The sequence below is a fragment of the Ylistrum balloti genome, unplaced genomic scaffold (assembly GCF_031769215.1).
Source record: "Ylistrum balloti isolate Yb309-2 unplaced genomic scaffold, AGI_CSIRO_Ybal_v1 Utg369956, whole genome shotgun sequence".
Lineage (NCBI taxonomy): Eukaryota > Metazoa > Mollusca > Bivalvia > Pectinida > Pectinidae > Ylistrum > Ylistrum balloti.
The window spans coordinates 205,624-231,295 of NW_026782056.1; the positions used below are offsets into that span (position 1 = coordinate 205,624).

The 25,672-nt window shown below is 34.4% G+C and overlaps 1 protein-coding gene across 1 annotated transcript; it reads left to right on the top strand.

Moving 5' to 3' along the window:
* The first annotated feature begins 447 nt into the window (after positions 1-447).
* LOC132547458 (transforming acidic coiled-coil-containing protein 3-like) lies at positions 448-22,244 on the top strand. The gene is made up of 18 exons (XM_060211214.1): positions 448-624; positions 1,330-1,520; positions 2,902-3,776; positions 4,098-5,853; positions 6,447-6,483; positions 7,399-7,483; positions 7,771-7,826; positions 9,941-10,016; positions 11,922-12,012; positions 13,148-13,337; positions 13,547-13,639; positions 14,259-14,437; positions 16,150-16,193; positions 17,471-17,526; positions 18,320-18,412; positions 18,626-18,711; positions 20,729-20,849; positions 21,684-22,244. Exons 1-18 carry the CDS (start codon positions 448-450, stop codon positions 21,744-21,746), a joined length of 4,269 nt encoding a protein of 1,422 aa, XP_060067197.1. The 3' UTR covers positions 21,747-22,244.
* Positions 22,245-25,672: the final 3,428 nt, after the last annotated feature.

Consider the following 25,672-nt stretch of genomic DNA (forward strand, 5'->3'; position numbering starts at 1 on the left):
AAGTACCATAATGACAAAGAAGGACAGGTGAGACATTAAATTACACATAGGTCTTGGTACTTTGTGGTGAGGTTCAGCATATAATAACAAATTGTGAAATATTTTTGTCATTCTACTATACAAATGTATTCACAGTTTCACACACAGGAAATATACAGGAAGTAAGAAATATGCTCTCACATTTGGGGATGTCACACCTTAAAGTTGCAGTGATAAAAATTATGAAATCAAATCAATAGCTACAGAAATCTGAAAGTCAAAGGTTGAAAGCCATCAACATTTTTAGCTCATGGAAAGAGGACACAGAAAAACAATTTAATAGAAAAATATTTGGATCTATTTTACCACATCATGATCTTGCGATTTCTAATTTTGTATTGCAATTACCTTTCCATTTGTTTTTCAATTCAAACTTACAGACCTGCAGGTGGTATATACTAATGAAGAATGGATTTGATGGAATTCTCTATGACAGAGGGTAATGACACCCTGACCGGAGATGAAAACTTTTTGCCGCCACAGTTGACACAGACACCAGTGGTGGTCAATTCTATCCTAAAGCCATCCACTAAGGGAAACTTAATGCAGCTCCATACACCCAAACCTCAGCCAAAAAATCTAAAGGTAAATGTAGAAATGTTTTAATTAAAATCTGAACTCTAAACATGCCTATGTTTTAGTTCAAATCCTAACTCAAAACATGCATGTGCATTGCAGTGAAATCTAGGAAAATGCTTAACTCAGTACTGACAGAGAACTAACTTCAAGATGAAGTTGTAAGGACACACATGCAGAGAAATCATAGGTAAAATTTCATTATGCACAAAAATGTTTAAGATTGAAGTTAATTCTTAATTCCACATGCGGAATGTCGAATAAAACTTATGGCTACAGATTAATGCTTATTAGAGTTGTCATATTGGTGTTTACGGAGCATACCTGACATAATGAATTAGAATAGTCTTGGCACAAATACCTTACCAAATTGTGTAGTGAAACACTGTATACTCTTTGACAATAAACACAGCAACATTCCATGCTTTCATGCTTGTAATCCAGAGATCTCAAGTTATATCAGCTGGCACGGGCAAAACGTGATCTATGATTTCATCATAAAAAGTATGTTTACAGTATGGTTAATGTGAAAGCATAAATCAAATTATGTAGAGCCGTTGATGTTTGAACTATACCACCAGGTCATTGTTGTTTGCTGTTTTGCACATTGTGTGAATTATTACATCAATCAATCATGAGTTAATAATTTCTGTCTTCATTTCATAAAGATTAAGACACAAAAAGTATGGTATATATGTTGTAATTTCTTCATAGGTGAAGTTTGAAACCCCTCACTCTGTGAAGAAGGTCACACCCACACGGTATGAACAGATCGCTGATCTTGATGAGAAAGAAAACTGGATTGAGAGGACCACCATAGTTACGAAAACAGATCATAATTTAAATATAGAATATGCGAAAGATATTCTCAACAACGTTGTAGAAAACCTGCCGTTATCTAAAAGGTAAATCTTTAAAATGAGATTCATAGCTAAGTGAGAGGATGATTCTTAACACCAAAATCACTGTTCATACACCTGTCAAAATCTGTCAAGAGAGAATATATAATGATATGGCATTGCCCATCTGTTATCATTGTTCATCTGTCATTAACTTTTATTTGTAAGGTCTCCCTCAGTTTTCAACTGATATATATCAAATTGGTATGGATGATTAAAAGTGGTCACTGCTGTTCAAAGAAAATGTCCATTTTACACTAAAATCAAACAAAGTATGGATTAAAATTTGTTCATATCCTTAATTGAATATAATATTCAACTAAGTTCCAAAACATTTCCTAATAGCATAACTACTAAAGGAAATCTTTTCGGATGAGCTTGTCAGGCTGAGAACATGCAAATTAGGCAGCTTTTAAATCTCATAATGTCACTTTATATGCTGCTCTTCAACATTTTGACACACTCTTCATTTGTTTATGTAGCCTCATTTTCGTTACAAATTGCCATCATTCTAGATAAAGCTTGAAATCATGCTATTTTAGCAAAGTATTCTTTTGGTCAAGCTGGACACTTCATTGTCCAATAAGATTAAGAAAATATGAATAGACATCTGGGAGCACTGCCTATTAATGAGGGAAATTTTGAAGTTTGTCTATATTCAATCAGCATTAAAATTGTTTTTTTTATCGCATGACAGTATATGGAAGATCTCTTTGTCAGGAGATTTCTCAATTTGCAACTGATTTCTTTCAGACTTAATTAAAGTGCAAGTCTAATTAATATTATACATGCTGATTGCAATTCCTTTGTGTGTTTTTAGTTTTCATACATCAACTAGTTCTAATATAATGTTTGATCTAATAGGAAAAACAAAATTGCTGACAAGTGGCATTCATTTCAATGACAGAAGAAAACAATATTCTGAATTCTGTATTCGAGCCCAGATCTGTCTGATTTTAACACATTTTCAATGTTGTACTATGCAAACAATGCCATTGTCAATGGTAACAGGTTACAACCAATGTCTTTAAAAGAACTTAGTCAAGCATACTGCTTTATATTAAATTAATTCTTATACACATGTACCCTTATTTCATAACTCACCAGCTGGAATTTCTATGTTTTATCAGTTAAAAGTTAAGGGATTGAAAATGTCTGATTGGTAGGCATAAGAGATCTATTATCTCATCCCTCAAGTTCTGCTGCAGAATTGGAGTGTAAAAATATTTGCATGAAAGCATTTAAAGTTTTTTGTTTTCAAAAATATCTACAGTACACTATAGTCTGTTTAAATATCTGAGGTTAATGTTAAAGCTAAGTTTTTCTCTATGGATGTGGAACAATGCACTGCATGCAGTTAGATTTTATTATATTTTTTTTGTTTCAGTGAGACTACCATGAACAAGCCTGGAAATGAAAGTGATGATGAGGAGACATTCTTTGATGCCAAAGAAGAGACTGAAAAAGCCACATCTGATATCTGTAGACACCCAGCATCAGGTCCTGATATCACACCACCTGTCCCAAAACAGACAATTGATTCTACACCTGCAACACAGCAGGTAGATCATGCATTACCAATGTCTGTTGTGTCAGGTGCTACAGGAATACTTGATGTCAGCATGGAGTGTGCTGAAACTGATGACTTGCGAAATGAGGAGAAAATGGAATGTGATGAAACTGTAATAGATACAACAGTGATTTGCAACAACACTTTGATTGAGAACAAAGTAGTTGGAGAAGAGATGATTCAGGACAATCCTGTCACCATGGTCACATCTCCTCCACTTCAAGCAAGCAAAGGGGCCTACACGATTGACTTTGACAATTTAGACAGTTGTAATCCGTTCCACTCCAAGAGTGCTGTAAGCAATTCACCAGTCTTTAATGTTGAAACACACGGCAAAGTAGATTCTATAGACAAGATTGTTCCTGAAGAAGTGCCAATTCAGTCAGGTAAAGAGGAAAGTGTATTTGATTCGCAAATACTGGAAGGTTTACTGGACATCAAAGCAGAGGCTGGCGCAGATCTTTTATCGGAAATGCTTCCTGATGTTGAGGTGAAAGGGGTTTACAACATCGACTTTGATGACAAAGCAGATCCATTTGCAACAAAGTCTCAGGTGAAGAATTCTCCTGTTTCAGCCAAACCTGTTCAAACCCAGTTACAAGCACATGATAAGGATGTCAGTATTGAAGAAACTACGGTTGATGATGATCCATTTTCAAAGAAATGTGCTGTAAGCAATTCACCAGTCTTGAGTGTTGAAACACACGGCAAAGTAGATTCTACAGATAAGCTTGTTCCTGAAGAAGTGCCAATTCAATCAGGTAAAGAGGAAAGTGTATTTGATTCGCAAATACTGGAAGGTTTACTGGACATCAAAGCAGAGGCTGGCGCAGATCTTTTATCGGAAATGCTTCCTGATGTTGAGGTGAAAGGGGTTTACAACATCGACTTTGATGACAAAGCAGATCCATTTGCAACAAAGTCTCAGGTGAAGAATTCTCCTGTTTCAGCCAAACCTGTTCAAACCCAGTTACAAGCACATGATAAGGATGTCGGTATTGAAGAAACTACAGTTGATGATGATCCATTTTCAACGAAATCTAATGTTGTTAATTCTCCAATACAAGCAACAGTGTTGGGTAATTCAAATCCATTTGCTACTAAAGCTAATGTTTGTAATTCCCCAATTCTACCACCTGTTGACAGGAGCTCGGGTTGCTCACAGATGCAAACCTCTGATGAAAAGGATGATGTGGAGAAGCTTTCATCAAAATCTGACAGTGCAACCTTGCCATTACCAGAGTCAAATATGATCCGTTCATCGACATCATTTGTGTCTAGTGATGTGTTGAACAGTTCTAATCCCTTTTTAACAAAAACCAATGTTGTGAATTCTCCAATGCCTGGAGCATCAGTTATTGAAGGGAATCCATTAATCTCATACAATAAGAAATCCCCAGGGTCTTTAGAAATTTTGAAAACTGCCAATACTCAGTCAGATGAAGAAAAAACAGAAGATCTAAAATTACATGAACCTGGACTGTCAACCAGAACTTCCAGCTCTCATGTATTGACAGCTTCTGAAAGTGCAGTCAAAGGTATTTGTGATAATGATTCAAATACTGACAAATATTCAGCTCCTGCTAAAGAAGAACAAGATGGAACCATGTTGTTACTAGGAAATGACCCATCCACCTTAAAATCTGATGCTTCTAACTCTCCACTACCTTCAACCACACTGAGGAATGATCCTTTAGCAGATTTGGACCCCTTTACCACAAAATCTAAGGTGCCCAATTCACCAGCACCTCCAGCAACATCAGCAGAAGATCCAATTATTGACCCGTTCACCACAAAATCTAAGGTAGCCAATTCACCAGCACATTCAGCAACATCAGCAGAAGATCCAATGTTTGATCCGTTTACCACAAAAGCCAAGGTAGCCAATTCACCAGCACCTTCAGCAACATCAGCAGAAGATACAAAGTCTGATCCGTTTACCACAAAATCCAAGGTAGCCAATTCACCAGCACCTTCAGCAACATCAGCAGAAGATCCAATGTCTGATCCGTTTACCACAAAAGCCAAGGTAGCCAATTCACCAGCACCTTCAGCAACATCAGCAGAAGATACAATGCCTGATCCATTTACCACAAAATCCAAGATAGCCAATTCACCAGCACCTTCAGCAACATCAGCAGAAGATCCAATGTCTGATCCATTTACCACAAAATCCAAGGTAGCCAATTCACCAGCACCTTCAGCAACATCAGCAGAAGATACAATGCCTGATCCATTTACCACAAAATCCAAGGTAGCCAATTCACCAGCACCTTCAGCAACATCAGCAGAAGATCCAATGTCTGATCCATTTACCACAAAATCCAAGGTAGCCAATTCACCAGCACCTTCAGCAACATCAGCAGAAGATACAATGTCTGATCCGTTTACCACAAAATCCAAGGTAGCCAATTCACCAGCACCTTCAGCAACATCAGCAGAAGATCCAATGTCTGATCCGTTTACCACAAAAGCCAAGGTAGCCAATTCACCAGCACCTTCAGCAACATCAGATGTAGATCCAATGATTGACCCGTTCACCACAAAATCTAAGGTAGCCAATTCACCAGCACCTTCAGCAACATCAGCAGAAGATTCAATGTCTGATCCATTTACCACAAAATCCAAGGTAGCCAATTCACCAGCACATTCAGCAGCAAATAGCTTAACAGACCCCTTTGCAACAAAATCAAAAGTTTCAAATTCTCCGTCACATCAAGCACCTTCATCTGAAGTCCCGAACTTGCCATCGCAGACTGTACATCAAGGGTAAGTTTTTAAGAGCAGCCAGTCCAAATTGGTGGCTGGGATATCTGCCATTTTGCCTTTGGCATGTTAAAGTTTCTTGGAGAAAACCTTGATTTTTAGTTAGCATATCTATATATAAAAGAAAAACCAAAGTATGAAATACAACACTGGAAAGACTTTGTTACCTGAATATCTAGTGATTGCTATGTTTGTGAAAGTTAGTACATATGATCCATATATAATTAACTGTTAATTACATTTCTTCAAGAGTTATGCCCCTTTGATCATATACTTTTTTTTTTTTTCCTAGTACTCCTGTTATCTGAGGATCACTGCCCTAGGTAATCATACCTGAGATAGTTATGCTTTCATGATTCTTTTATTGTCCAAGGAAATTATCATACTTACCTCCTTGATCGATATTTATGAGTGAAATTTGTTACTTTTACAGGTACCTTAGATAGTCACACTTTGATAATCCCTTTTTCTTATTAACAAAATCTGGGAGTGGAGAATATTAGCTGGCCAAATGAGTAAATTTTACCTATTTTGTTGTCTCAAATATATGTCTACTAAAGATTGACAATATCTTTTATCTCTTTTATTCGTTTTAGAAATGGGCCATCAAGCTCAGGCAATGAAACCACTGAGGTAAGTTTAAATTTGTTGGCATTCTAGAAATCTATTCTGATGTTAAAACATTTCAGATTTTTTACATCAGTCATTTGATATACACACAGTGGTTGTTAGTAGTGAAGTGTTGGATGTGAGGTGTATTGTTCCATGATTCCTTCATGGTACAGTTTATATTAGAAGATAACAAATTGTCCTGTACTGTCATGTACAGGACACTATACCCCAGATGCTTTGGCCTGCATGCAATAAGTCTTCTATGGGTTATACAATGAGGAAACCGCAAGCTATTAAGTTGACACACACCTCAGTGGCTGTTGAAAAGTGTTGATGAGGGGAAAAAGAAAAAAAAAAACCCAGCGAGCAACCAAACAAACAATCTCATATCACTATTGAAAAGACCTTAGCTTTACTCTGTACCAAGCTATATACTTTGTACAGTTGCCAGACATTGCATGCAGTTATCTCTTTACATGTTGGTTGCTTCAGAAATAAACTGTCTTGTTGTGTTCACTCGTTGTGAAACACTCTGGCCAAAATTTATTTTGTTTGTGTGCATACCTGTTGGGAAAGTGGGATGATTTGAGTTTCTGTGGAGAAGTGGCATCCGATTATTTTTACTCAGGATTACAGTATAACAACATTGTTTAAGACTTGTTTAGAAATGTTTCTTGTACCATGGTCATTTTGGTGATTTACTGATAATCCAACCATGACAACACCTGATATTGTAATAACAATTGTTTTATATTAGTCTCTGAGATAATGTTGCTTTTTGATAGACTAGTTGTTTTGTACTGCTTACTTGATATAGCAGTAGTTAACTCTGATCAAAGAATTGTACCAGGCAATAGGTAGTTCCTTTAACATGTTTTTCATTGAATTATTTATACAACAATACTTACGGCACATATGTTGATTATCTGTTTGAAGGCTAAACTTGGGAGTAGAAATGTAGAGAGTGCAGGTAGTGTCCCTGACTTTTCTGAAGAGGAGTTCCGACCAGCAACAGAATGTAGTAAGTTATTAATGTTAATTAGAAGCATATAGGAAAGGAGTTGGCATAGAAGGAATCAGATTATAAGAAAAAATTGCATGTCAAGGATCATGTTCACCTATAATCAGGATTATTTCCTGTTACACATGTGAAGAATGATGTGAAATGTGCGGTAAAGCTTGTATTCTAGTTTAAAACTTGAGAAAAAATTGACCAGATGGTTAAAGTATGAAATGTTTCTGGACTTTCTGGGACTAGCTTTTTTACTAAGTGCCAATATGTGGTAAATTATTGTTGTATTTTGCTAGTATTCAATGACACTGGGTTCCTAGATGTGCTGGAGAAGTTTGGCAGCAGCAATAATGTAAGTACTGCAGCATCTTGATCTTTACACCTCGCACATAATAAAATCGTCATATTCGTCAGCACATTCTTTGTTACAATTACTACTCCATAGATCTTGTCAGCTTTTTATTTGTTTAGCTGTATCATATTTTGAAATCAAGACTTACTTCAGCTAACATTAACCTTTGCTCCACCATTTTAATATACAAAATTAAAGTACACATATCAGCCTTTTGATTGGTGCTTAACTCTTAATCTGTCATATATTGAATGCATAACATAGCGCCCCACTGCTGTTTATCATATGTGTATGTATACACCCCACTGCAGGATTCTTTTTGTGAGTTTTATTAGTTATAGGTACATCATTTTATATTAACTGTACAGTTAATATCTATGGACATTAACTGCTATGATCAGGTATCATTTTGTTCAGAAAGAATTTTTCTATACATCAGTGTAAGTACATGTATTTCTCAGATTACTTTAATGACAGAGCAGCTACAGGTGAGACAATTAAGGTAAGTCTGTTAGGTATGAAAAAATATTAAACCTCATTTATTGACCAGCTTGACACTACAGGTCATACCTATGGTGATAACAAAAGCAATGAACATAGCATGCATGACTGCATTGAAGTTTGAAGCAGTCAGGTTTTACACAACTTGTTTAAGTTTATGCTCTGCAATAACTTTGTTTATGTAACAATAATGGCCTATGCCTTATCTCTGTAACTACTGCATCACAAAAAAACTTCAAATAACAAAGTCACAAAATTTGTAGTGATACCCTGTCGAGGAACAACACATGAGTAACCCCCAAAAGACATAGTAAATTGAGTCATGGCATTTCCAGAAGTACGTGATTAAACATCACATTCATTAGACCATCTTTTCTTCAGGAACTTCTTACAACTTCTGTATGATCTGGTAAACTCTTTATTATCCACCCACCTGTTTAAAAAAAAGTTTTCACTGTCAACAGAACTATTAAATCATTGATGTATTTCCAAACTTACATCACTGTTACTCTCATCAGCAACAATGGAGCCATCTTGCTGGCATTTCTGATGCAAACATAAAATCTGAAGTACCCAAGGCTCATATAGATCCAATCCCCACCCCTCCAATAGCTGTCTTTTGATTGGTGCAAGTCATGAAAATGCCCAAATTCATTATATTCCAGGGTGAGATTGGGCTTTTGATAAGCTGTTTGAATTAGAGCAGGTTAATTTTACCATTATAATTCATTGCAAAATCCTTGAGTGCCTTGTCAAAAAAGTCACACGTTTGCATGATTCAGTAACCATGATACCTTGAATCTTTGATGTACTTCAATGATGCAGAGAAGAATCAAGCTTTGTATATTTTAAGTGAAACCATTGTTGACTGTTTTTGAGCAAGTTTTTTTAAGCAGTGCTTGAACACTATTGTCCTCAAAATGTTGATTATGAATAGTAAAGGTAGAAATATTAACTGTTATCAATGTACCAAACCATATTTTTCATATTTATGAGACCCAAGGTGTTGCTTTTAGATTTATTAGTTAATTTTGGGAGGAAGTATTCAGTTAGGTTTTTATTCCCCTCCACTTAAGTAAGAGAGAGGCCTGATTTGTTTTATATTCACACCAGAGCATCATACTACTAATGTCTACACTTGATTAGATTTTGGTGGTCACTGCAAACGTCAAAAGTCACACTTGACCGCTTTGGAAATAAAAAACTTGTTCACATGATATCTCGTAAACAAGTGAACAGATCCATTCCAGATTCACACTGGAGCATCGTAACACTAATATCTACACCTGCTTTGAATTTGGTAGCCATTAGTTAAGATGAAAGGGTCACTCTTCATCTCTTTGCAAATAACAAGCTTGTTTACAATATTTTTCACATTTAAAATGAGACTAATATTTCTACTTCTCCCTCCCAAACCCTTTATTTATTCAATCAGACTACAGTGTATTTCAGATATGTTTGCATCTTTGAATGTTTGTTGATAATCAAATGGAACATATCATCAATAGGTAACTTATTCTGTTCTCAAAAAGCTCTTGTTATCATATTTCATATGCTATGAATCTGTGATGTTTCCATATATTTTTCTTATCTGACTTTTGACTATTTCACAGGAAAGCAAGGTATCTGACCTTGCCCGAATGTCGCTGTATGTCAAGTTTGATCCTTTGGTTGACCTCCCTGCATCTGGTAGGTATACATTTTTGGAGAAGACTTATTTAGGCTCTAGTCTGGTGTCTAATCCTCTTGGTTGTTTATATCAATAAAATATTCTGAAATGGAAAGGTATACAAAAAAGTTAACATTACATCACAGACAATCTTTAGAATGTAATTTAACAGATTTAGATTTAATTCTATTTTTAATAAGGAAAAATAAAATACATGTTTGTATATAGTAAAACCCAGCTAGGTATTTGGGACCATGTCAATAGTTCGAGAGATATCTGGTATTGAAGTAAACAGAGGAAGTTGTTCATAGGCTGTAGGAAGTGATCGCCGACAAATGCCCGGTTTCTGAGGATGACATAATCAATACTCTATTCTTTGTATGTGTATGACTTAATTTCTATTCTTTGATCTTTCCTATTTATGATTGAACCAAAGGTTTGACTAATAATTTCAGTGTTTTGAGAATGAAGAGAAATCAGTAAAAAATGTCATTCACATCAGTGTTCATTCACAGCGAAATGTAATATGCAGAAAGCTCATCCATGAGAATAGAATGTGGAATGATGAATAATTTTGCATCGTCTTATTTTAACAACATCAGAAGCTAGTGAAATCATGATTATATGTTCTTATTGTACATTTGCTGTAAAATAACCTTATCTGCTTAAAATAATGGTAAATGTACATGGGGAATGATGTTGAATAGTCCATTCACACACTGCTGTTTGATGTGCTGGTTTTGTAATTTTGTTTTTTACTAAAACAAACTTAGATTACAGCTGTGGCTTATTTCTTTCTACAACAATTTGAGAAAAAAGTCAATATGAAAGGTTACACTATACATTTTGTAATCATATCACAGTTAATACCGTAACTATCTGCTGTCCTGTCTAACACCTGTATAAACACTCAGGAGTGATTGTTGGGAAGTTTGACACCATACATCCTGGCATCCTCTGGTAGAGCCCATCTTTATTGAGCTGTATTGTAGGACAGTGCCAGGTAGTACCAGGCTAAGTATAACTGGTATGTCAGCACAATCAGATTTCTAAGTTGAAGCAATGAGTGGAAAAAACAGTGGAATGACTTAAAAATAGCAAACTTCAAAGTCTGAAAAGGTTAGTGAGGCAAATAAACTTGTTTTTCTTTGACAGGAACCCATCATTTCTGATTACGTTGCGGGAATAGTTGTTTAATTCACCACATTTATGTTGGATGCGATTCCACCACTTTTACGAACACCTCTGTTCTGTCTCTAAAATACTAATAATCAGTAAAAATGTAAATATCATTAACAACATATTGAATGTGGATATGGACATTAAACTATCATTTTAGAGACAGAAATATTTGGTCTAGATGCAGTTAAATGTGACATAGGTAAATTTTGGTGGCCATGTCACTTGTTCAAAGAATACCATGAACACTTTTGGAATGAGGATAGAATTTCTGGAAGCTTGGTCTTCTGGAAATGAGATTTTACTGCAACTGAAATTTCTGAAAGTTCTTTCCCATTTAAATTTGACCAGTCATTCTTTCCTGTAAAGGTTAGAAAAGTTTTATCAGTTATGTCCTTGTTGTCTTTAAACAATGAAATTCTTTCTTGCAATGTCTTTTGGTAGCTGTCAAATTTCATAGAATATGTATCGGTGCTGGCGCTGACCTGTTCCTGAGGTTGCAAGTTTTGTCATTTTTCTGTTCTAAATCTCCTTTATTTCAGCTTTAATTTGCTTTACACTCATGTATCTATATGCTTATATAATTTTCAGCAAGAGACCTATGTTAACTTTGCTACTTCTTTCGAAATCGAGGCTGATGAAGTATTGAAGTCGCACTATACTGCAATACAGCAGTATTTCATTAGTTGTAAAATTGATATTGAAAATTGTCATCATTTTGTATTTTTTTCATGTCATGTCTACAGATCCACGTCGTGCAAGTACGCACTTGCTCAAGCGTGCTAGTATTTTGAACATGCCAAGGAGAAGTTTATCTGGGAAAAGTCTTTCAGATGTGTAAGTCTTTTATCTGTGCATGCTTTTTACAATAATTTGATCCAGAAATTGCTCGAGTCAGATAAGCTGTACAGAAACTGTCATCCATTTTTTATTTTTCTTGAAGTGGGATGCAATTCCGTAATGTCATTTCTTTTTTAATAACATGTACTAGCAATAGACTATTAACTTCACTGTTATAAAATGTTCTTCCAAATATAAACAGATATTAATCATATATAGGCAATATCAGAACTATGCACCAGGTGTTAGTCATTGCACTGAAATGGTTTTCACAGATTATGGTTAGACTAGATACATTTATTATCTCTTAAAATTCTTGTATTAAGGAAGAACCTTACAGAAATTAAATCATGTTAAAAACAATGACAAGCAAATTATCATGCTATATCAGGTACTTTGGTAATACCTAGGTACCAAGTTTGTGGGTCTGAGACTGGAGCTTGAAGCCTGAGAACAATAGCCTAGCTTTAGGACAGATCGGCCTTGTGCCAATATGATATCAGATTTACATACTCACTTATTGGCTCAACATTTTAAATGACACCTTTAGGACAAGACGAAAAGACTAGTGTGATCCTTTTATATACAACAAATGAATATTGGACTCACATAACAGTATAATATAATGGCCTTCAAAGTTGGGTGTTGTGGATTAGTAATTTTCAAAAGGAGCTTGTCAGCCTGTGATTCTACTGGAACCAATCAAATTACTTCACTTGTGTCTTCAATTTTACAATGACATGTTACAGTGATGCAGACAGCGAAAATGGTCGTAACCCCGGGAGTATTCCATCTTAAAATATTTTATTTTTTTCATGTGGTACTGAATCACAAATGTACTTTTGTCAGTTGATCATTAAATAGTTCAAGCATTGTGTTAGTGACTCTAGGGAGCAGGTCTGCTGTTAAAGCATTCTGGTCAGTTTTTTAAAGCAGCTCTAGATCACAAATGTCAATTATGTTGATCATTGAATAGCTCAAGCTTTGATATAAATAATTAGCTGTGTATTGAACCATATTCATATATCTATAGGGCCAAAGGGGTAAATTTATATATAAAGTAGGATATCCTGTACTGTTCTCAAACAGCTCCTGTTTTAAAAAGTAGACACCTTCATTTTGTGTGTTGCAGGTGTAACTCTGAGGAAAACATGTTACTAATGGGAACACCCCCAAAACAGCTATCACAACATCTTGCTAATTTAACCAGTCGCTCCCATCACACTGGCTTCACACCTGGAAGTATACCAACTACCCCGAAGGCCTTTAAACCCCAGCTTGACCTCCTCTGTGCCAACACACCTCCTCGTAGTGTCAAAAAGGTAAGGTTGACATGTGACATTTCAGACATACACCACTGAATCCCTCAAATGGTCTGTGTGATTTTTTATATGAGTTGAATATTTGTGATGAAACTATTGTCATGTTGAAAATTGTTACTGCTGTGACTGTCACTTTTCTGATAACTGGCTACACTTGGCTGATATTTGACACTTTTGACCTGGCTGTGATAAGTTATATTTCATTTCAGTCAACTACACCTGCACCAGTGAAGACAAATTCAAACCTGCCTGAAGATCCTGTAGACAATTTAGCAGGTGGCTCAGATGACAACATTGTAGAGGTAATAATCTTGTAACCTGATTTATAAATCAGATATTTCAGACATGCCTTGAATGAGCTATTGATGTGATTGTTAAAATTCGATCTGTGAAAAAATAAGATGGATGTCAATTTCATCTGTGATAAAAAGTCCTAACAAAGTAGCTGACTCATAGGTCTCTAATTTATCCAATGGCATTTCAACAAATACTGATGTCTTGAATAGATTAAATTTGCACATGACACAGAATATTTGCATTTACATGCATAGATCATTATCAAACCTTATTCAATCACAATTGATTTTTTTTAATTTTGATTCTCTCATTTTAATTAACAACTGCAAAATTATGTGCCATACTCTATCAGAGTGTAGTTAGCATTGTGATATAAAAGCCAAATCAATATATGTACATCTGACATTAACATATGTATCTTTCCAAGGGTTTTTTTGTTATATATTGGGTATAGCATTTGTGAGAGTCTTGACTGTTTACAGGATGGAGGAAGGTTATTGTTGAAACATGCAATTTAAAGGGCATTGTTAACAGAAAATTGCTGATACAAGACAGTCTTAAAATATTTCACAGCATACTTCTGGATCCATACAAACTAACATGCACCACATCTTTTATCTCCAGGTGTTACAATACACAGACAAGGACATGTGCGAGATGAAAACATCCTTGTTCCTAGAGTTTCAGGGCCAGAAGCTCTTACTGGACCGCGAATGGAACAAGGTGGTTGACAAACTCAAGGCAAAAATAGAGGAACAGAACCAGACATTGGAAAATAAACAAGCAGATATAAAACTAATTGGGTATATTTCTAATCTGTTTCAGTTGACAATCTGACCAGAAATAGGTAGAGCTTGGTCCTAGAAATCCAAGTAATGTTTTTACCAGTATTTGAAAATCACATTTGATATTTGTTGAAAAAAAAAAATTATTCCTAAATGCAAAAATAAGTTCAAACCTGGAGTCTTGTTTCTTGGAGACCCATTGTTCTTCAGTGGCTATTTATTCCTATTTACTTCTATGTAGTTCCCATCAGGTTTGTTCTCTAACCTTACCTCCATTGTTCTTCAGTGGCTAACCATACCCCCACATAGTTTTATTCCTATTTACTTCTATAGTTATCATCAGGTTTGTTAATGTTACCCTTAGTTATCATCAGGTTTGTTAACCATACCCCCACATAGTTATCTACCTCCACGTAGTTATCATCAGGTTTGTTCTCTAACCTTACCTCCACGTAGTTATCATCAGGTTTGTTCTCTAACCATACCCCCACATAGTTATCATCAGGTTTGTTTTCTAACCTTACCTCCACATAGTTATCATCAGGTTTGTTTTCTAACCTTACCTCCACATAGTTATCATCAGGTTTGTTCTCTAACCATGTAGTTATACAGGTTTGTTCTCCCATACCCCCACGTAGTTATCATCAGGTTTGTTTTCTAACCTTACCTCCACGTAGTTATCATCAGGTTTGTTCTCTAACCATACCCCCACGTAGTTATCATCAGGTTTGTTTTCTAACCTTACCTCCACGTAGTTATCATCAGGTTTGTTCTCTAACCATACCTCCACATAGTTATCATCAGGTTTGTTCTCTAACCATACCCCCACATAGTTATCATCAGGTTTGTTCTCTAACCATACCCCCATGTAGTTATCATCAGGTTTGTTCTCTAACCATACCCCCACATAGTTATCATCAGATTTGTTCTCTAACCATACCCCCACATAGTTATCATCAGATTTGTTCTCTAACCATACCCCCACATAGTTATCATCAGATTTGTTCTCTAACCATACCCCCATGTAGTTTTCATCAGGTTTGTTCTCTAACCATACCCCCATGTAGTTTTCATCAGATTTGTTCTCTAACCATACCCCCATGTAGTTATCATCAGATTTTTTTCTTAGAACTAGACCCTACATAATCATCAGGTTTGTTCTAGTAATAATTTGTTCTCTAACCATACCCCCCATGACCCTACATAATTATCAGGCTTCTCTAACCATACCCCCATCTAGTTATCATCAGATTTGTTCTCTAACCATACCCCCATCTAGTTATCATCAGGTTTGTTCTCTAACCATACCCCCATGTAGTTACCGTCAGGTTTTTTCTTGAACTAGACCCTACATAATCATCAGGTTTGTTCTAGTAATAATTATCAGGCTTGTCCCCGAATCTTACACTCAGAGTAGTGAGGGATGTGTAGTAATTGGTGTGTCCTAGTGTATTCATCTTTATGTGTATTTATAGTATGAAGCTTTAATTTAAAAAAATTTAGAATAGAATTGTAAGAGCATATGCATCTGATAAGATTTTGGTAAAAGATTATATTCTACCACCTTCTGGGTGCTGGTATACTTTGGAGCCTGCACTCTTTAGGCATGGTTTTTATCATGAATTTCTGGGAATTAACTTTGTTTAAAATAAAAAACAAAAAAAATCAATGAACAAATATTTCAGTTTTTATTCTGTGGTAATTTTCTTTTTTGTTGTAATTTTTTTCAGGAATTTTTCAAAGGAATTAGAAAACATAGTGGAAGGACTGATTCGTAAGTTTAATCTGGATGTTAACATAGTGTAAATGTGATTACTGTCTTCTCATGTGAAATCAGTTCTGTAATATGTTAGATGAGTGATTTGTGACTGATATGTATTGTTTTTAGGTTGTGTAGCAAAGCTATCAGCCTTTCATACTAAAACAAGTGCACAATAACTTGTTATAAAAGCCAGAATAAGAGACTGAATTAGAAGTGAAATTACTACAAAGAAGAATTTTAGTCCATTATTGATTGTGGGCTGTTCAACGCATCCTTCATCCCTGGATTAACATCTGTCTTCAATTTATTCATGTTATTGCTATTTCTGTAGAAGCACTTAAGAGATCAGACCATATCAGAAAATTTAAATCATGCCAACAGGTGGCCATTTTGAATTTTGACCGTGAAAGTTTGTTGATAATATGAATCCTTCTAAAATTTCATATGATGGTTCCCTGTAATTCTCAGTTTTGCTCTTCATATTGAGACTGATAAAAAAACAAAATGGCTGACAGGTCAACTTGGATTTTCACAGTGAAAGGTTTTTTGTTGCTATTTCTTAAGAAATATAGCATGGATCTTTCTCAAATTGAATATGTAGGTTATCCATTCACCCTGCTAGTTGTGCCATCTTGATTTTGGGACTGATCGGAAAAAAGGGAAAAAAGTGGATTTGATTATGAAAATTTATTGCTATTTCATGAAAAGCACTGCAGTGATCTTTCTCAAATTACATATGTAGGATCCTTTTAGTAATTAGATAAGCTCTTATGATTTTGGGATTGATCAGAAAAGCAAAATGGCTGGTTCTTAAATTTCTTATGTAGGTTTCTCATAATTTCTAGCTTAACTTGGGACTAATCAGAAAAAAAATGACTGGTAGGATATCATCTTAGAGTTGATAGTTGATGTCAGTATTGCTATTTCATAAGAGGCTTTTTCAAATTTCATAAAGTTAAGAGCAAAAACTGGAAAGGAGCAAAAATGTAATAGATCCAATATTTGAAAAACAAAGAAAGATGATCAAACAATGGCATCTAGATTCATAGGAGATCTTTTGCTTAGATCTTATTTGTTGATAGGTTTTCAGAGTAAATAAAAGTAAACTCCTAAAGAACCAATAAAGACCATAAGATGTCATACCCCAAAGTCCCTCCAAATTTTATTCATGTATTTATTAATAATATATGTAGTACTGTGATGTCCTTTTAAGAATTCAAGACCTCACAATGTTACTGAATTTCATTTTTATTTGCTTTTGTCTAATAACAACTTATATGTTTTGACAGAGGAGAAAGAAAGTACAAAGACAGTCACTGAAGAGCTACAGAAGGAGAGAGACCAGGTACATTATCTGATTGAAAACGGATAACTTTATGACTGGAAATATTTATAATCAGAGAGATTGGAGTCAAAATATTTACAAAGTCAGCTTACCATTAATCAGGATAAATGATATGGAAAACAATTAGTATTCAACTTTCTATAATATTGCTATAATACATGGTTATGACCATCACTTAAATGGGCATAACATGGGTATGTCTACTTTAATCAAATAACAACATGTGAATAAAATTTCTGTCCATCATACAGTGATAAAATATTGATTGCCTGACACTGTAATGTTTTCTGAAATGACTCAGGCTAATGGTCCAACCATTAATAACATTGACAACATGCTAAACAGTGTTCTGCCTTTTATCAACTACCCTTGTATAGGGTTTACAACATGCAATCAGGGTCACTGATGTAAAGGGAAATAACTCATACAAACAATTCCATCATTAGGACTGGTGCCTTTTTATTGGAAATGAAGAGCCCACTATAGATTCCATAATTATCTATTCCTTTATACAGTTAATTTGTGATAAAAAAATGGTTGAATTTACCATAATAATTTATATCGATGTCAAATGTCACTGAATATATGAAATTTGAACACAACATAATACAATTGTAATTTGATAATAGATACTGATATTAAGTGAAATCCAGTAACAATCTTTCTTTCATGGACTAGAATAAGACAGTTATTTGACAGAACAGTTGAGTAATGTTGTAGGTAACTACTTTTGTGTTAATCAGAATATACTTATAAACATGTCAGTTTTGTTAAATATTTTTATTCGCTTCAGGCTGTACAAGACACACAGTCACTAGAAAAGGCATTTTCAGAGCTCCACCGACGAAATGAGAATCTCAAAGAAGCACTGAGTGGTTATGTCAAGGTGAATAGATAAGGTTCTGGGAAACATTCCCTTCAATGATAGTGTAGCCCTGTCAAGGTCAATGTAGTAATAAAATTGTGAGACAACTGAACAAAAAAAAATGAAATAGATCATCACTTGTTAACATCCAATTATTATAAGTGATAACTTGTTTGTTGTAGAATCAAGAAATCCAGCATACGATTAACATCAGTGATAACTTGTTTGTTGTAGAATCAAGAAATTCTTACTTCACATGCCAAGGAGTTACAGAAGACTCTGACAGCAGTGAAAACAGAGAGTAAAGAAAAAGTCACTGAGTAAGTTTTACTATTGATGTGTTACATCAGCCTGTATGTTTTACAGCCTGAATTTTATATGTTAGAAAAGTTGTAGTTCCAGGGAAAAACATTTTTAATGCAAATCCAGAGGATTAACATCATAATAAGAAGACTTAAATTCTATGACATCTACCTGCATCCATCAGACTTTGTTTTTATTGAAATATCTGTCAGTGTAACAGTATTTTTTTCAACAAGCTTTTAAACTTTCTGAATATTTTGGGGAAGCATATACAGTATTTTCCAGGTTATAAGCTGAACTTATATATATAAGCCTCAGGGCCAGTTTTTAGCAATTTTCATACACCGCCGGTCATATATTGGCGTCATCTTCTTCGTCTGTCCATCCGTACGTCCATTTCTTGTGAACGCAACTCCTCCTAAAATAATCATCAGATTTTCACTAAACTTGCTCAATGTCACAACTACAATGGGTAGATGTGCATGAAGAAGCGATTTTTTGGTTCGTTGATTTTTGTAAGATTTATGACATTTTCAACTTTGTATCTGTAGCTTGCTCATAGTGGATCTTTATATTTTGTGGCGGCGTATATTGTGTCTGCGGCACTCTTGTTTCTAGTTTCAACTTGATCTACATTTTAGCCACACCCTTTCTTACGATATGGTAACTACTGTTTCTGACGTTTGATATACTGGTAACATAATGGAATGCATTTCTTATGAAGTGATAACTGTTATGTTGATCAAAGTTCATTGATATAACAGACAATGGAGGGCAATTTACCAAGATCCTCAGTGAAACATTTAATAAAGTTTGCAAGTGAATTATACACAGATAATCCTTTACTTTATTGTATTTGTATTCCAAAAAAACATGAAATAGCAAAATTTGAACTCATTTAGCTAGGGTGCCTTAGCAGATATGGGAACTGATGTTACATATGGTTTACTAAACAATCTCTCGATCAGTGTCTGTACTGTTAACTATTAACGAAGGCCCTTGCATGCTAAACAAATTCTTATAGTCCCTTATTATTTCTTGTAAATTATATGAAGCCATTCATCTCATAAACAAACACAGTGGTCATTCTAGAATTTGACCTATAACCTCATGACCTATCGATCCGTATTAAATCAAATCAATATCAAATCCTCCTGTATACGATTGCAAATGATGGTTCAAGATGATCTGGTTCAGTCACCAACGCATGACAGGCAGATACTCATACTGGTAGGCTCCATAGCCAAACTATGCTGTTCTCAAACAAGCCTTGTTATACGTACATGTGTACTTTAATTTAACCTTTTTTGTTTTTTATGAGTACCAGGTAAATTGTTCATAAACACATTGTATAAATTTACCTCATTCTCCATTGGGTTTATGACTTAAACAAAATGAATGGTCAATCCTTACAATAACAACTCATTATCATTAATACTATTCAAAGAGTCTGATACAGGCACATTTACCTTGGTTAATCTGCATTCAAAATGATTTTGAGTTAATCTGTAAGTAACAGCCATTCATAAAAGCAGTTAGGACTGATAGCTAAAGCCCACTCACTCATTTTCCATGTAACAACAGAAAAAAGTTACAGCATTTCAAGGATCTAATTATCATAAAATATCCATCTTTTACTTATTTCTTTATTTTCATAATTGTATCAGTATGTAATGGCTAAGATATTATATATTTATATCAAATTAAGTTCTTGGACAGAATTTAAAAGAAAAAAATTAATGAACAGGGTCATTTGAAAGTGATGTGCCCACAGGTGGGAAACAGAGGGCTTCATACATTTGTATTCATATACAGTAAACTGATTCACGTTCTTCACTGAAATAATTAAATAAATAGTTGCTCATATTTTGGTGATTAATTCAGAAATCATGACAATTGCATATATATATTATAAAAACTAAAGTCAAGACAATGATGATATATAAAACTACTATGAATTAATATTAACCTAGGAGTGTCCAACAAATACAATCAATAATCTATTAGATGACTGTACTGTGACATTATTTGCAGACTTACACAACAATTAGCCAAAGCAAAGTCTGACCTGAACCTGTTAACAACATCCTCTGAGGCCAGAGCAAGGAGAGACAAACTGCAGTTAGAGAGTCTGCAGAAAACTGTTGATCAAAAGGTAAGGAACAAAGACAGTAACCAATCATCATTTTATGTCTCGTGCCATACAATTAATTTCAACAAAGCTGCAATGCATACCATATGAAAATTTGCTAAAGTTACTGATTACTTGATATAGAAAAATGATGGTTCTCAAGTGCGAAAAAAAAACCTGTTTTACTTCTTTTGAGAAAAAAAATGCTCATTGCATGGTGATGTTGGCACTGACCTACAGTGCATTTGATGTACTAGGTCTAATGTTCCATTCTGTGTGTTTTTTTTATCATGATTTTGTCAACTCATACAAATGAGATGCGATACTATAGCTTTCTAGCTCTGCTTACATTGAAAGTACTTGTTTTCATATTGTTTACATACTTGGCTCACTTCATTGAAACAATTGGTTCCTTTGGTATGGTTTCATCTTGTCTTTTTTGATGTTATTGGTAATTATATGTAGCTTTATCTATAATTCTTACATGGACATATTGTATACAAATCCTACACATGTTTCCTGGGACACGAAGTATAGGACTCTAGTCAGCTGGGTTTACAGAGGTTGTTTTAGTTATTGCATACACAACATCGATTCCATATTTAGAAGTTAGAGGGATCAGTATTTAAACATATTTGGTTCTATGTATTATTCTATTCAGTATTCAGAATGATCGTTTTGGGGAAGCTCAGTTGTATTTACACCAACGATTAGGATTCTACTCGTTGTAGTTGGAAGATTCTCCATTCACATTAATATCCCAAGAAATATTACAGAGATGAAATTGGCTCGGCACTAAAAACATGTTGGATTGAGTGATACATGTATTGCCTTATGTTATACTGATTATAATTTCAGATGTCTGAAAACAAGGAACTGACCCAGATGTGCGATGATCTATTGGCCAAAGTTTCCAGCTAAACACAAATGTGGTTCTGAATGTCTGAAAATCAGCGAAAAGATTATCAGCTGAAAGTGTTCCAACGGATCTGCTACATTTTTTAAAAGTGCAAACAAACTGGGAAATAACTCCTACATACATTGTCTCTACCATGAGTAACATTGCCTTCACCATGGACGTTACCCTATTTGATGTCAGAATTTCTATGTATTTAGAGTTTTCAAACTCACCTGCATGAGTTTTGTTGTCATCACAACCAAACTTAGGCATCTCATTGGTTGAAATTTGAACTGATCATACTGATCTATCTAGTGTAATAACTCTGCATAATCCACCATATAAGTTTTGTTGAAATGATGTGGTAATGATCTCCAATTAAGGGACAATGCTTTGTGGTTTTTTTGTTCAACTGTCTACTTTTTCATTTCTATGAAATAACTCTGCTCTGGTTAATCATGCCCATATTTGGTAGTGGAGTATGTAATAAATGCTGCCCTTCACCATCACTTTCATAGTTACTTCCCTTCTTGCTTATTTTAGTAAGAACTGTAACAGAACTCAAGGGTCTTTGTATGCATATACTTGTACTCTAACTATATTAGCCAGACTCAAACTTACTAAAATAGAGTGGGCTGCAAAAGATCGGTCTGTATGGCATCGGACTACACAACCTCATGTGAAGATCTGAAATGTATGGTTCAACTCTCTATTTTTTCTTCATTTTTTTCTCATACTTGAGATAGCAAGTTATGTATACATATAGCATCAGTTCATCACCTGTTGTTTTTCTGTTTGTTCACATTTTTTTCTTCCTTTTTTTCTCATACTTGCATGACTTTGGCGTTAATGATTTAAAGTTTAATTGTAATGATACCCTTACATGTAGAATCTTTATTGTTAATTGGATCATACAAAGTCAGTAAAACTCACCAGAATAACACTGTAACTTGTGTGGGCCAGTAAGGGACACAATTACTGTTCCAACATTACCCAGTATTCTTACTATTCCTTACTTGATATGATGTATATCTTGTGCTTGTTTTAATCTCCTCTATTCTAAACCTGCTATCCCGTCTCTCTCCTATCCTACCTCTCTATCTTTCTGTCTTCCTTATCTATTTGTTATACAATGTGCCATGTTACATTATGTATATCTGTTTATTTTTGAGTGCATGCAGTCAGGAACATTAATTTTGTTGATGTTAATTGTTGTCTCATTTTTAAAATTTTCAACACGTATTACATAAGATGTATTTATGTCTCACTATGAAGGTGTAGAAGCAAGACTTTGGTGTCACTTGGTCTTGTTAGGTCACTGTATACACATTAACAATGAAGGAACCATATTTACAATAGTGTGGAAAGGACTACAGGGCAGAATAGTCCAGTACCTCGAATAGTTATACTTCGGGTAAGATGGTTCAGACACAATAGAAACACCAGATTAAATTACAAGCAGTGATTTTTCACCGTTTCTTTCCTTTAAGAGAATCTAGTGCTTTATTATGTCACATTTATTTGTAAATTTTTAGATTTATGATAACAGAATCAAGTGATTATGTCATATTTATTCATGAATTTTCAGATTTATGACAACAGAATCTAGTGCTTTATTATATCACATTTATTTGTGAATTTTTAGATTTATGATATGCACCACAAGTCCAAAGGCATGTTGTGAGGATGGACCAATTTGTCAAGCTGTGACGTTATTTCAAGCCATTTCTGGATGGATCGAAGATATTAATAGTCAATAATACTGGTCTGATGTTTTCAAAATCTCACCAGAGCATTTTATAAACACTGGTCCATCACAGAGAACTGTTTTGAACCACAGTAAATTGCTTGATCAAACACATTTTTGTCAACACTGGTCGGATTGTGATGATAAGGTTGTACAAGTTTTGTACAGAAATGACCAAAATCTTGGCTTTATACCAACTGGATATTGCGACATGCAGATTTATCATTACAGTAATAATTACCTAGTCCAGAGTGTATTTATATTCAGAGAATTTGTGCTATTTGGACAGTCATAGTCCTACATCATTCATGTACATGGTTATCAATTATGGAATAAAAAGGAACAGACCTTGTTACACATGGATGGCTTAAATGTTCTGTACTGCCAGAATTATGTGTTCAGATTTGTATCTTCACTTTTAGCTCTTTTTTTTCTTTTTCTTTTCAAATGTTAATAAACACAAAAAAATAATATGAAGTAGTCTTCTGTTTGCATTACTTATGAGAGAAATAAAAGTTGTTACTGAGAATTCATCTCCGCAATACTTCAGTGATAGTTACCAGGTTTGTTTGGTGATGGTTCAGGTACATTATTTACCACTATTGGGACAAGAACCTGCATATAGACATAACAAAAATAGTTGGCATTCAAAATGACCGATATGGACAAAAGTATTTTATATGGACCACTTTTGTTAATTATGATGTTTGAAATTTTGTTAATTTAGTGAAATTTTATTATCAAATTAGCCACTTTTGTTGTGGTTGAATGTAGCATTTTCATGAATTCCCTCTTGACAAACAAAATGCCTCCCCAAGAACCAAGTTTCCCTATACATAGAAATTTTATGTATAGTTACAAATGTGGCTCAGATCGTCTTTTACCTCAAAAGAAAATGTCTAAAACTGAATTCTAGTGGTGTAATAATGAAAGGCAGACCAGATCTTACAATAATAGTAATAACTTTATTAGGCTTGAAACTGATGATATTTTACAATACCATATATTCTGTACATTAACACAAAATGACGAGCCTTTCATCAAGTACAAAGTACTGTATATACATACATTTGATTTAACTATCATTTTAAAAAGAAAATATTCTTTCTGCTGAGGATTTCTAACTATATTACAATAAAACAAAGAACAATCAACTTTCTCAAGGAATATCAGACTAGAATGAATCTTGATGTTGATAACAGCAGCATGTATTTGACACTTGTATATAACAGTTTGATACCAGTATCTAAATCTTATGGTGTCTATGTTCTTGATACTTATATACAAAAGCCAAATAGATTTTGATATATAAGGTCTGTTATAAATACAATATATAAGCCGAAATACATAACTCTGATTTCAGGAAATCTTTGTTGTTGAGGATCTTGAGCATTGTAGTATGGTTTCAACAAAGTAGTTTTTATTGTAGTTCAACACAACCTGTAGCATTAGTTTTGTGATAAAATAACAAAGATGTCAAAGTACAATTCAAAGGAGTGTGATGACATTCCAAATCACAATCCTGAGTATGTGATGAGGAAATTATATTTATAATGAGAATGTATGGTTATTATGATGAAAGGTCAAGGTCACATATACCACAAACAAAAACTACTGATACTGATTCAAGGTTAAAGTCAAATAACATAAATAGGATTTGCTGAAGACTTTCATCAGTCAAGGTCATAAACAAGGCCACAGAATGAGCTAGAGGACAAAAACAAGATAGGTAATTACCTCAGGGACTTATACAAGAATAGATAATTAACTAAAAGTCCTACAAGAGAATTTGCTAAAGGGCATACAAGGTCAGAAAATAGGCTAAGGGACATAACTAGTCAGATAATCAGTTCAAGGTAAAAAGAGTTAACTGAAGGTCACAAGATAAGAGAACTGGCTCTCGGACATAAAAGGTCAGAGCAATAGAGTAAATTTGTTCAAAGATATATACAAGGTCATAATTAGCTAAAGGACATAAAAAAACATCAGATAATCAGCTCAAGAATGTATACAATGGTCGAGGACATTATATGTATTCAAACAGTACAAGATTAAAGTCACACATAATCACATCATTAGCATTGTAATTGGATGAAATCTCGTTTTTTCTCACTGGTACAATTTCTGTAAAGATAAAGTAAATGTAAGAAATGGCCTACTTAATCATAACTAACAGCTATCAGTGTTATAATGAAATACTCT